General features: G+C 42.5%; 2 protein-coding genes across 2 annotated transcripts in view; one reads left to right on the top strand and one right to left on the bottom strand.

Annotated features, from left to right (window-relative positions):
- Positions 1 to 5456, top strand: part of LOC310862854 (gamma-aminobutyric acid type B receptor subunit 1-like) — a gene marked incomplete at its 3' end in the record, with an annotated part of 67589 nt that extends 62133 nt beyond the window's left edge. Inside the window, exons 16-18 of the mRNA XM_083770959.1 lie at positions 3522 to 3650; positions 4471 to 4614; positions 5160 to 5456. Coding sequence (XP_083627085.1) covers positions 3522 to 3650; positions 4471 to 4614; positions 5160 to 5456 — 570 coding nt within the window. The remainder of the gene's footprint in view (positions 1 to 3521; positions 3651 to 4470; positions 4615 to 5159) is intronic.
- A 5939-nt stretch (positions 5457 to 11395) lies between these two features.
- On the bottom strand, positions 11396 to 12686 carry LOC310864987 (tumor necrosis factor-like; the record flags this gene model as incomplete). The annotated part of the gene is made up of 4 exons (XM_083773909.1): positions 11396 to 11892; positions 12166 to 12225; positions 12365 to 12392; positions 12522 to 12686. 4 exons carry the CDS (start codon positions 12684 to 12686, stop codon positions 11396 to 11398), a joined length of 750 nt encoding a protein of 249 aa, XP_083630035.1.
- Positions 12687 to 13970: the final 1284 nt, after the last annotated feature.

Genomic DNA, 13970 nt, shown 5'->3' with positions numbered 1-13970 from the left:
CTCACATCGCGTTGTACTGCGATGCATCGTCAGTTTGTAAAGCAGTAGGTGAATCGATAATCTGCCTACTATTATTTCAGCAAAATGAGGCTTTTGGAGTCTAAATAATAGGCAGATTATCGATCCACCTACCGCTCCCCGTTGTAAACTGCGGTGGGACTCAGACAGCAACACTGACCAATATGAAAAATATCACTTTTACTAGTCTGTAGTCTGTACTAGGGGATATAATGACATCAGAAAATGGTGGAAAACACGTTTTGGGGAAGAATTCCCCTTTTAAGAAGCAGCAGGAGCAAAGGATGAGCACAACCTGCATAACCTCTCCGTTTAAACTGAGCTCTGTTGAGTTGAGTTGAGACCAACCGATGATCAGCAGCCAGCATGAGCTGCAAAGAGTTTCCTGACCTAACCCGCTCTGCGAATATGATGATATGCGCAGTATACTCATTAATGTAACGGAAAGTTGTGTTTTAATTTATAAGCGTCTTTCAACTCTGGTTGATTCTTTTTTAGTTTTTTCATTTTCATCGGCGTATACTAATTAATCTCTGAGGAGGATTATCCATTATGTGTGGAACCCAATTTAATCTTAAACTTAGTGGGAGGATATATTGGTACCGGGTGGAAACATGTGCAACTAATTGCCACGTAGCCTCACTTTGTTTCCTTCCGTCTGCTTTTGATAAACGGCGGCCTGGCCGCTGTCCTAGAAGTATGACATGCCAACACTGCCATCTGTCATCATTGTCTCCTACCTATTTATGGAATAAACCACTTGAATGGACCAGAGAGGGCCCCCACCCACCAGAGGGAGACAAAGATTAGATTAATTATTGATTAATTATAGAGAGGATCTGTTTTGTGGCCGCCAGCCGGGTGTGTGCGTAAATGATGTTTTCCTGAGTGAGGCAGGTGAAGTGAATTGGAACGGCCCTGAATGAATGGATGGATGGATGGTGTTTTGTGCCACGAGAGCACACTGTGGAGGCTGTTGGGGACCTGTCCCTGGCCTGTAAGTAATGACCCAACACAGAAAGATATCACCTCTGGTGATGTCGGCCCCCGTTCTCTCCATTCACCGGCCTGGATGGGATTTGGCTGGCTTTTGGAGAGAGATGACTGACTGTCGATCAATTGCGTATTGATTTTCGACCCCCACTCCCCCACCCCATTCCTCTTTCATTTTTCATTTTTCAACTCGTTCCTCAATCTCTCTACCCCTCGCTCCCCTGACCCTCTCCCGTTGCCTCCATCTCTCCGTGGCATTCTCCCCCCTCCATTCTGCATCCTCTCATTCCATCATCCCTCGTTCCCCCATTATCTCCCTCGCTCACTCGTGACCTTCTCTCGTTCTTAGTGCTCTCCCTGCCAGATTAATTCGTCCTCGTCACACAATGGCATCGCCACATGTCGTTAGCTTGGGGAGCACTTCTTGTCGCTATGGGGTTGTAATCGATTAAAAAAAAAGTTAATCAATTTTAATGAATTTTTTTCAACGAGCGCACGACGCCTCATATTGTGATGCATTGTGAACTTATATCGGTGGTTATCAGAATCTCTTTAGTGGATTTATTTATTTATTTATTTGACAGGGACAGCACTCATTAATCAACATGTCAGTTTTCACATCAATGTAAATGGGCCAGAGTTAGCCAAAGCTAAATTTCATCTGTAGTCCCTGGTCAGGCTCTTAAAAAGTAAGTGATAAAATAAAGACAGAGTGTAGGGCGCCTGCACACAACACCATGCGTTGATGCCATGTGTGCATATGTGCAGGCACCCACCACCACGTCCATACAAAAATACAGTACAACAGATAAAAGAAAGACAAAGTGTGGGGCGCCTGCACACAACACCATGCGTTGATGCCATGTGTGCATATGTGCAGGCACCCAACACCATGACCATACACAATACAATACAATACAGATCAACATGGTACAGGGGACAGAACAACTGCAAAGTGAAATGAGAAATGACACCGAATACTAATTAGTTACTAATAGTTACTCCTGATTACAGATTTGAGTTGTTTTTAGCCACCTTTTCAGGTTGAATTTGAAGGTCAGATAAGTCTCTCTTACTTCTGTGGGGAGACTGTTCCAGTGATGGGAGGCTCTAACAGAGAAGACCGTTTTACAAAACACACTACGTCTGATTGGCACTTCACAGTCCCCTCTGGTAGTTGCCCTTGTTGCTCTGTCACCACTGTCCCTTCGATCTATGAACTGGTTCAGTGGTGGAGGTGCAAGTCCATTTAAGATCTTAAAAATGAGACAAGCATCTGCAAAGTGTTTGAAGCTGTTAAAATTAAATAGGTTGTACTTTTGAACTATGTGGCAATGGTGGTAACGGATGGGCTTTTGGTCAAGTGTTTTTAATGTCTGTTTGTACAGTGATTCTATGGGTTTTAAAGTTGTCTGGTTTGTCTGTGACCAGGTTGTGAAACAGTACGTTATGTGTGAAAAAATCATAGCATGCATGAAGAGTTTAGCTGCATCGGTTGTTAGATATGGTCTTATGTGTCTGAAGTTAGATAAATTGAATTTGATTTTGTTGGCTACATTTTTACATGTTTTTTAAATGTCAAGTTTGAGTCTAGTGTAATTCCAAGGTATTTGAATTCTGATACTATCTGGATACTACTACCCTCAATGAGAATGTCAATGTCAGGGTCTGTGGAGTTACGTGAAAAATACATACCGACAGTTTTTTTTTGTTCAGATGCAAACATGAGTTCCTCAGCCAATCTGATACGTGGCCCATGGCTGCAGTTAATTTATCTGCTGCTAGTTGTTTGTTTTTAGCGTGTATATAAAGAACTGTGTCATCGGCATTCATTTGTATGGAGACAGTTGGACAGACGGAAGGCAGATCATTTATATATAAACTAAACAGGATAGGGCCCAGTATTGATCCCTGAGGAACTCCAATGTTACAGTTAAGATATGTTGACTGAGTACCAGTACCAATACGAACACTTTGGTTCCTGTTTGCTAAATATGAGTGCATCCATTTGAACTGGTGATCCAGTCGCGGTGTGCCGCGGGTTCGACTCCCGGACCCGACACGGCCTTTACCGCATGTCATCCCCCCATCTCTCTCCCGTTTCCTGTCAGCCTACTTTCTATCCCTTAAAAAATCAATAAAGGCGTAAGCCGCAAAAAAATATCTTAAAAAAAAAAAAAAAAAAAAAAGAAATACAGAACCCACTATGCCTCCTGCATCTAACTTTGACTTAATACTTTCCAGAAAGTAACAGTTTGCTGTTTCTGTTGAATGGTTGGAGCGAAAACCGAATTGCAGTGGGTGCAGAGGATTGTGGTCTGAGTTCAAATGAGCAGTCATTTGATTTGAAGTCAAATCGTTGATATATTATTATTATTCTTTTTTTAAATGTGCTTCTCAATTATTTATTTTGATTAATACCAAAATGTAATCAATAGAATATAAGAAGAATATAAATTAAGTGTAACTTTTCTCTGTCTGTGTGCGTGCATGCGTGTTCTGTCTTCCAGGTTTTATGTATGATCACGGCTCCTGTTACGATGATCCTGTCCTCCCAGCAGGACGCGTCCTTCGCTTTCGCGTCCTTGGCCATCATCTTCTCCGTCTACATCACCCTCGTTGTGCTCTTTGTCCCCAAGGTAAACACACATGGTATAAACTAGTGTCTGTCCTTTTTCCCCAAGGTAAAGACACATGGTATCAACTAGTGTCTGTCCTTTGTCCCCAAGGTAAACACACATGGTATCAACTAGTGTCTGTCCTTTGTCCCCAAGGTAAACACACATGGTATAAACTAGTGTCTGTCCTTTGTCCCCAAGGTAAACACACATGGTATAAACTAGTGTCTGTCCTTTTTCCCCAAGGTAAAGACACATGGTATCAACTAGTGTCTGTCCTTTGTCCCCAAGGTAAAGACACATGGTATAAACTAGTGTCTGTCCTTTTTCCCCAAGGTAAAGACACATGGTATCAACTAGTGTCTGTCCTTTGTCCCCAAGGTAAACACACATGGTATAAACTAGTGTCTGTCCTTTGTCCCCAAGGTAAACACACATGGTATAAACTAGTGTCTGTCCTTTGTCCCCAAGGTAAACACACATGGTATAAACTAGTGTCTGTCCTTTTTCCCCAAGGTAAAGACACATGGTATCAACTAGTGTCTGTCCTTTGTCCCCAAGGTAAACACACATGGTATAAACTAGTGTCTGTCCTTCAGTCCTCTGCCCCATACGACGGAATGAGACCCGATCACTCAGTGACAGGCTTTAATGAATGGCCTCTCATTAGGGATTCAATTTGTCCATGCTGGAATAATACAATATATTACATAATAACAGGGCTATCTTGTGTGTGTGTGTGTGTGTGTGTGTGTGTGTGTGTGTGTGTGTGTGTGTGTGTGTGTGTGTGTGTGTGTGTGTGTGTGCGTGTGCGTGTGTGCGTGCGTGCGTTGTGTAACAGATGCGTAGACTGATCACGCGGGGGGAATGGCAGTCGGACGCCCAGGAGACGATGAAGACAGGCTCATCCACAAACAACAACGACGAGGAGAAGTCCAGGCAGCTGGAAAGAGAGAACATGGAGCTCCAGAAGATCATTCAGGAGGTCACCTGCTTCTCTACGCTCATTATGTCTTCTTACCATTCAAGCTCATTAAGCATACTATACCATCTCCTTCAAGCTCATAAAGGGCTCCATTTTCGTCGCCGCCGTTACCCGCGACGCGGCCCACAAGTCAGCCGCTGCCCGAAAATTACGAGTATAGGAGCTTGCTCTGTCCCTTAATGGTATTTTGGTCCAGCGTCACCCGCTATCTATTGTGCAGCACAAGTGAGACTTCAAGGTAGCAACACATCACTCTTTCATAGACCGTAAGGCTATGAAGCAATATAGCACTGGGCATAACGGGCAATGGATAAGGGATCTCTTAAAGGCAATGGCATGTGGCACGGTGATTGGTTTAATTATTAGTCTTTTACCATCGCCTTCAAACTACTATACATCGCTTTATGTGTTTCAAACTACATCGTGCTCTACTACTTCTCTATCATCTTGTGTATTAAAAACATAAAGCATTCACTATATTCACACTGGAAAACGTGACCCTCTTTCCACTGTGTCCTCTCTCTCTCGCGCGCGCGCGCACGCAGAAAGAAGAACGCGTGTCGGAGCTGCGGAACCAGCTCTCCGAGAGGCAGGCCCTGCGGTCGCGGAGGCGGCCCACGTCCGCCATCCTCCAGAACCACGGCTCCACGCCGCTCCCCGCCCATCCCTGCAGCGACCCCAAGTCCCTGGTCCCCCCGCCGGGCTACCCGGTGCCTTCCTCCGACAACCACTCCTCCATGCCTCCCTCCTTCTCCAACTCCTCCAACCTCTACCAGCCGGCAGACGGCAAGATCAGTCGGAACAACTGTCACACCAGCCGCCTCCAGCTGCTGTATAAGTGAGAACGACAGAGAGAGAGAGAGAGAGAGGTGGTGGGGGGCATAGGGGAAGAGAGGGTAAATGATAGAGGGATAAGTCTTAATGGTTTATGAGGAAACAGGATAAGTGGAAGCTAATCCTAACTTTGACCGGAAGCTAAGAGACGGGGCTGACATGTAGCTCTCTCGCTCTCTCTCTCTCTCTCCTCTCTGTGTCCAATTAATGTATTCATGCCACATTTCTTTTTCCGAAGAGAAAAAAGTTTTTACTGCATACATAGGTACATTCTATGATTGCAAGTTAATTATGCAACTTTGCATCTGCTGTGTGTGTGCAAATGATTTATTGAACTGCCATCTGGGATTATAGGGAGACAAAAGAGTCACTATTAGTATGGCAAAGCATTTATCATGTTTATGGTAGTGTACCATAAGGCCCTCTACTAATGTTTGGATAGTGCTATGTACTGAACGAAGAGGCAGGGTAAAAGAGACTACGGCAGTATCATAACAATAGAGCACCAAAGTCCTGACGTCAGGTTTGTGTACTTTTTATTTGCATTGAAATCCCCCAGATTTTAGATCTCTTCATAGCGACATTGCTTCCATACCCTTGTAGTTTCAAGGCTTTTGCGGCCAAATTAATAACATTTTCTCCAGAAACTGGCTGTATCAAATATGAATGGACATCATTAACGACGCACAGCCACCCCCCTGACAGAAAGGCCGGGATGATCGGTTTACACAGCGACCTAAAATCGCCCTATGGGGATTTCAATGCAAATACAAAACTACATGAACCTGTGTACTCAGTACTGGCGCCCTCTACTGAAAGTGACGTCAGACTTGGGTGCTCCATACACCAGTCTTATCAACAAGTAACTGGGTTGTATCTATCCACACAACCTGTAACATTTATTTTGTTACTTTTGTTTTTGTATTATAATCTTGTTCATGCTCTTTTTGTAGAATGCTACCGATCTCTGTTCAAAGAGACCGCTGCGGCATTTGTAAATACATCCGTCCAATCACGGCGCAGACAACACACTGTGGACCAATCAGCCTCTGGTTAGCTCTCACGATGTGTTGACATCTGTCCAATCACAGCGCAGACGACACGCTGTGGACCAATCAGCCTCCGGTTAGGTCTCACGATGTGTTGATTCAGGAGCTGAATCCGAGCCGCACAGCCAAGTGGAGACGGTGCTGATTTCGTTGACTAAAACTATGACGAAAACTAGACAAAAAAATGTTAGCGAGGGACTATAGCGGAGAAGAGATCCAGTAGAACTAAAAGACAAGTCATTTTAGGGTTTGTTTGTGCTCAGGTCTTCTGGTGTTTGGTCGCAAGCAAGTTGTGAGCTTGTAGATCGGCTATTTTCAGCATGCAACCAAGTGTAAAATCAAGCATTACGACGCCATCGAGGCCTGCCAAAATACAAATTTGTCTACAAAATCAACTGTACATTTAAGTCGACTAAAATCTTATGATATTTAGTCAACTAAAACTAGACTAACAGTAAAACATTTCAGATGACTAAAATATAACAAAAACTTAAATGAAACTGTTTTCAAAAGACTACGACTAAAACTAAATGGAAATTAGCTGTCAAAATCACCACTGCGTGGAGTGGAGATGAGGTGGGTAGCTATAGCATCTCAGATTTCTGAGGTATCCGCAAAGTGCAAAGCGTGATTGCCGAAGAATTAAGAGCTGGGCGATAAATTGCATGAGGCTAAAACATTGTCTGTGGAAATGACGGCCACAGCTGCTGCTGTTTATTGTCACGTCATGTCAGATGGGTGCAAATGGTCACACAGACAGACGCCACTTTCCTAAATAACCAAAGCCAAATAGGATTCTGTCTGTGCAAAGCGAACACGTCAGACTGCAGCATAAACCAATGGCTGTCAAAGTGAATGATGGCCCACTGGACCATTTTATCACTGAAGAACATACCAGAGCAGAAGCTTAACCCATTTAGACCTTTTTCTGAAAAAATGTTTCTATGTCAGTGGTGCTCAACCTTTTTCATGTCAAGGACCCCCACAAATATATGTATTTGGCCCACCGACCTCCATCTGAAAATATGTTGTTCCAGGGACCCCCAAGAAGCAAAGATTTGAATAAAGAATGTGTACTCTGAAAGAATATATATTCAAAGATTTTCACGATTAAAAAAAAAATAGCAGATCTACAAGCTCGTAGCTTGAGCTTGTAGATCTGCTAAAGTATAACATAATGCTTAAAACACCAAATGGGGTTCCCGCCCAGAATGGGATAATATATCCTGCCGCACACGGATCGACTCGCATAAATATGTCACTGACTTTCTACTTTTTCATTCCTCTTATCTATTATCTAACAGTCTTGGTAAAAGTGTCAGATAAATTACCCCCAGAGAGTGTCTGAGTTGAGTTAACAACACCTGACAAGTCAGTGCTGCCTCTTCAGAGGGCAACCATTTCATTTTAAATTAGTTTTAGCAGTTGGCAAATCATTGCAGATGTTTTTTTTCTGCAACTTTCTCGTACTGCACTACAGTACAGTACAGTACAGTACGTGCCATTTGTAGACGCGAGACGTGAGGTTTTCCTTTTTTGGCTCATATCTTAAAACCAAAACCAAATCTGCTTTCCCTTCCTAAACCACTGCATAATGTTCCGCTTCCACGGCCTTGTCTTTTTCTTTTCATAAAATGATGTCAAATGCATAGGAGTTTTCAGGGTACTTCCTCACAGATGGTAAAAGTTGCCCTCTCCCCCCCAGATACTTGCTGTGGGTTTTCTTCATGGTATTGCAGAAAGCGAGAGTGCCATGTTGTGTTTGTCCCTACTTGAAATGCCAGCCAGCTTGGTTTTGCTGTGAAGCAGTATTGATTTACAGTATGGGGGGGGGGGGAGGGGGGGGATGGATCGCCTGTCGTACTGCACTGAGTGTGCAGTAAGTTCTTGTGACCTTTTTCGTTCTTTCTTTTTTACAGTGCAATACATACACATAAGAACCTCTTTCATCTCCATAAACTCTAGTCTTATGGCAACTAGATTAGTGCTTGCCTTGTTCTTAACCTCTTCCCGAGGCTGCGAATCGTCCTTGCTAGACATTCGATCATGGCCCTCATGGTCTCTTTTCTGTGGTGGAACAGTATGTGTCTCATTTCAGTGGCTAACGTGAGTTGTTGTGAGCACTTATGAATGTCTGAGTAGTTACTTTATGAGGCGCCAATGTATTTATTAACTATGAGGACATATTGTACAGTTGCGGTGCTCACACACACCGGATCCTCTCTTTGTGATCCTTTTAAAAATGTCCATCTGTAAATATTGTTTGTTTTGTCTGTAACCTCTGGAAGTATTTCAGTTGGTGTCTTAATCCCAGAGCTGTGAAAGATGCAAGTCGTGTTCCTGAGGATATGCACAACGTTGACGCTGTAATTATTATCACATTTTGGGACGCTGTATAATCTTGCACATGCGTATTATGCCAGCTGTATTTCGTGCGGTACAGTATTTGAAATATATTTCTATATGCTATACAGTAATTAGTTGACATCGGAAATTATTTGAAATGCAAGGTTGATTATGTATGATAAATAAAAGTCATTGTTTTTTTTTGTTAGTTTCTTTTCGTAAATGTTGTATTTTCTTTCATTTCCAGTCAGGCTTTGGTGATATATGGTACAGTAAATCATGGAATTATTTGACTGCAGCCACATATACAGTTCATCTTTAAATTAAAGGTAAGGTGGCTGAATTATCACCACAACACAACACAACAACAGATGAAAGGTTCCTGTTCTTCTACACAACAACAATGTGTTCACTGTAAAAGCCTCAGTATTCATTTCACAAAATGGACACCCATATTTTGCGCTTCTGACATCCGTAACTCTGAGATTGTTTTTGTACAATTGAATTAACTGAGGATTCTACTGTTAGTATCAATCAGACGAGAGGCTAGAGCTCTGGCGTTACTGTAGGTTATATGGTGCTGCGTTACTGCTTGCCTATCGGGCCATGGCTCTTTAGGGCCGATTCATACTCCTATTTTAGAGCCGAATAAAAGTCGGTTTGGCGCTGTAGAGCCTACAATGTGATGTCATTTGAGGTTCGGGGGGGGCGGGTACCGTCCTAAAGTCGACTGTAGGCTATACAGTCGTTAGAATGGGGAACCCGGGTTCGCCTCCCGGCCGAGGCTACATTACCACTAGATGTTGTCTCTTTCACAATTAAAACACGTTCAACTGTTCCAGTCATTAAGCCCCCCTCATATCTTTCCTGCAGGTTAATGAGGACAGGAGGTGTAGACTATAGCATGCAGAGGCAGGCATGGGAGTGCCAGGAGCAGACCGCGCATCATCACCATGCATCATCATGGCTGCGCTCAAGGGGAAGTTCCCTGTCTCTGAAACTCTGGCGTAGCTATTAGGGAAGTGAAACTTTCTGTGTTTATTCTGTCCAGGGTTGTATGCAATCTGTGTGAAAACAACAAAGTGAATCACAAGATTAGACTACTTTTAGACAGATGACACACACATTTGTAAATCTACTATATTTGGAATGCAATTTCGTATCGAGGGAATAATTTGGGGGGGTCCTGTATTTATAAAAAAAAAAAGAAAAGAAAAACGTACTGAATGCATGATTCTCATGTCCAATATTATCGTCTCTACCAGGCAGAAGGCATGGGGAGAGAGTATGTTTTGCACTCTGTGTGTGTGTGTGTGTGTGTGTGTGGTGTGTGTGTGTGTGTGTGTGTGTGAGAGAGATTGTGTCCGGTCGTCTGTTAACAGCTAATCTACGGACCCTCATTTAATGGCATTTCTCTCTCTCTGGGACCCCAATTTATATTGTAAAATCAATGTTAATTTAACTCTGATGGAACCAAATGCACCCATAAGGATCCATTTGGTTTCCAAACTCTCATTTAGCTGGGGACCCCCTGGAACTCCCTCAAGGACCCCTGGCGGTCCCCGGACCCCACTTTGGGAACCACTGCCGTACATCAAGGCCTACCTACAGCATCACCTGCGTGGTGTGGTTTCATGTTGTTGTTCCACTGTAAGCCGCAGCCTTCCTCAAACGGTTTTCAGTAGACCCCCGGCCACTTCCTCCCTTTGTCTCGGTCAAGTTCCCCTTCACCATCTTTCAACGTTGGTTTATTTTTTAGCAATTATTTGTTTAGCAAGTAAAATAATTCCAGTGTTATGCAGTGTTATATTTTATTACACAGAGGGAGCCACAGGCGCCATGAGGACATTTTCTCACCAGGAGTTCAATAAACAACAATAAATTAAAACAGAGATGAATAAATACATTTCTCAACATAGTTTTAACGCAAACACATAATATCACAATTTATAAATTATAAATACAATACATACATAAATAACTAATAAAAGATGAATAACAAACTGAAATAAGTGAATAATAAATACAACAAAAACATTCATAATAAATACATTTCTCAAAATAGTTTGAACTCAAACATATACTATCAAAATCTATACAATATAATACAATAAATTAATAGGCCAGGTCAGCACATTCATAATACAAAAATAAACAAGAAATACATCAGTGATCAGCAATATCAGCTCTTCTCAAATATTTTGTTGTTAAACTGTAGTTTACATACATTGAACAACACACATCACAATATCACAGTTAGATGGTATAGTATTGTACATAGTACATACAGTGATATTGTTGTAATGCAGACCCATAGACATGGTTATGGTTGTACATTATTCTATAGTAAACCCATTGACAAACTGCTGCAGTTGACTTGGGCTGGTATAAAACTTGGTGCGGTGATGGAACACAGATCTGGCTTCTATGACGCCACAGTATGGAATCATATTTAATGACCTATAGATCTAAATCCTTCACCACGCTCTTTATACTTCATTAAAGCTGCCTCGTGAGTCGCCATCTGCAACTTTATCAGCAGCTGTTTGTCATCATAAGGCAAACACACCGAAGAAGGTGTTCCCAGGTTTGTCGTCCAGGAGAGGCAAGAACTTTTTGTCCATGACCGTCTTGAGCCGGTCTCCCTTGTGGAGGTTGAACACGGCCCCCATGTAGACAGAACCGAACCACTTGTCATCTGCTTTCGGGTTGTGGCTCTCCTTCTTTTCACAGCCGGTGCGAACAGAGTGCAGTATGGTCTCATAGTTCTTGTCTTCCTCCGTGTTTCCGTAAGAAGGGGACCACAGCTTCACCGCATGGCTCACATGGACCATCTTCCTTGCCGCACTGTCGATGTCATCGCTGTCGATGTCAAGGTGATCAAGATCAAAGTGGCAGCTGACACGAAACGAGGCCTGACTGTACACAAAGTACAGTCCTGACCTTGGGACCACAATCTCATTATTGTCCACTGTTAGGCCTCCTTCAGCGTGGTACTGGTCCACCCCCTGGTTCCACTCCAGCTTTTCAATGTTTTTGTTGTATTCACCTGTTGAAAATGTTCATGAAGAGTTACAATGAGGACATTAATATAAAGAAAGAGTCAGTCAGTCAGTCAGTCAGTCAGTCAATGTACTATTATACATTACTATTCTGCATCGACTGGCTGACTGACAAAACATCTACTAATTTCCAGAGCACAGATTAAAAGATAATGACTCAAATTTTGACTTTAAAGTGTTTTCCAGTTTGTTAATCAGTCAAGTTAATTCCCAGCTGAACTTGTTCTGTTATGCTGAATATATATGTAGTATATTCTTACCTTCTAAATGAATCGCAGCTCTTACATTTCTAGAGATTTGTCTCAAAGTGTGGCGGAGATCTGCAGGAAGAGACAGAGATTTAGACAGATTGATTTTTGACTAACTGGATATTGACTAACTGGATTTCAGGAAGATTGACATCTCAACGGCATAATACATACTAATAGACTATTACTTTGTATTTATTTAAGTCCTTACCATCAGCTTCTGCAGCGTGATGATGTTCCTGTATAGTAGAGAAGAAAAAAAAGGGAAATAAATTAGTTAGAAACAGTTATTCATTTCAGGAAGGAGGACATTTCAACCCATGAACAGTTATTTATAATCCTTCAGACATCAGACTTGTGCTTGTTACCTTGTAGTGAAAGGTGAAGAAGATGGCAGCAGCAGCAGCAAAACACAGTGTTATCGTCAGAAGGGCTCCAGTCCTCTTCCAACTGTGCGTAGACGGCTCCCTTGTCACAGTAACATCTGTCTCGGTGCAGGGGCCCATGTCCAACAGCACTGTGTCACCTTTCATCGCTGTGAAGCGCTTTGTCTTTTTCAGTGGAGCAAAAACTTATCCAAGGGTCACTTTTCAAGCCAAGTGTCAGTTCCTGGAGAGTATAAAGTAAAAGTATACAAAGAATATCGGGCAGGTTTAATGTGTCAGACGACACTGAAAGGTGCTCTTCGATCTCGTCTCTGGAGTTGCTGAACTGAACTGAACTGATACTCGGAGCGCTCTTTTTAAAAGAGAATCAGGGGGAAACTCCAGTGAGGTCACTTTTAGTGTGAGTGAGTGGAGAGTGGCTGTCGTTCAGTTTTCACACTTCATGTATTCAATACAAGCTCTCTCTCTCTCACACACACACATAGGCGCAGGGAAAAGTCAAAAGTTTCTGACTCATTCACATAATGTAACACACACACACAAACACACACACACACACACCCTGTCTTGTGTGTACGTGTGTGCACACACGTACACACAAGACCACGTGTGAAGACTCCACTATAACTTTTTTCTGTACTTGTTTTCCTTTCATCTTTGTGGGTATTCCAATGGTATCATTTATATTCTGTATAATTTTCCCTACATTTTTGTAATTTTGTAAGTTGAGAAATAATATTAAGCAGTGACCCGTTCCAGAAATAAATGTGAAAATTGACAACCCAGTCATTGTTTTTGCAGGCTGGCTATTTCAGAAGTGCTGCAGAAAAAAAACTGTGTGGGTGCAGGCAGCAGGACAGACTAGAGGAGGTCATACGCACACACATGTATGTATGCATGTAAGTATGTACAGTATAGTATGTTTGTGTTGCTATAGACCTGAGACCAGATTCTACAAATGCCTTCTAAATCATGAGTTTTCTGAAAAACACTCTATCTACACTATATCAGTGGTGCTCAACCTATTTCATGTCAAGGACCCCCAGAATTATATGTAATTGGCCGCCGACCCCCATCTGAAAATATCTTGTTCCAGGGACCTCCCCCCCCTCAAAAAATTGCAGATCTACAAGCTTGTAGCGTGGCAGGTGCCACGGTGCTATGAGCTTGTAGATCTGCTATTTTTTCAATAGCTAAAGTATAGCATAATGCTTAAAGCAAACAAACAAATGTTGAAAAATCATGAAAATGTGGCGCAAACCTTTGAATATATATTCTTTCAGAGCGAATGTTTTTAACTCAAATCTTTGCTTCTGGGGTAGGTCCCTGGAACAACATATTTTCAGGTAGGGGTCGGCGGCCAATTGCATATATATTTAGGGGTCCTTGACATGAAAATGTTTGAGAACCACTGACATAGAAACATGAGTT

The sequence above is a fragment of the Protomyctophum parallelum genome (assembly GCF_964188405.1).
Source record: "Protomyctophum parallelum genome assembly, chromosome: 1".
Classification (NCBI taxonomy): Eukaryota; Metazoa; Chordata; class Actinopteri; order Myctophiformes; family Myctophidae; genus Protomyctophum; species Protomyctophum parallelum.
This window is presented reverse-complemented; position numbering and strand designations above follow the sequence as displayed.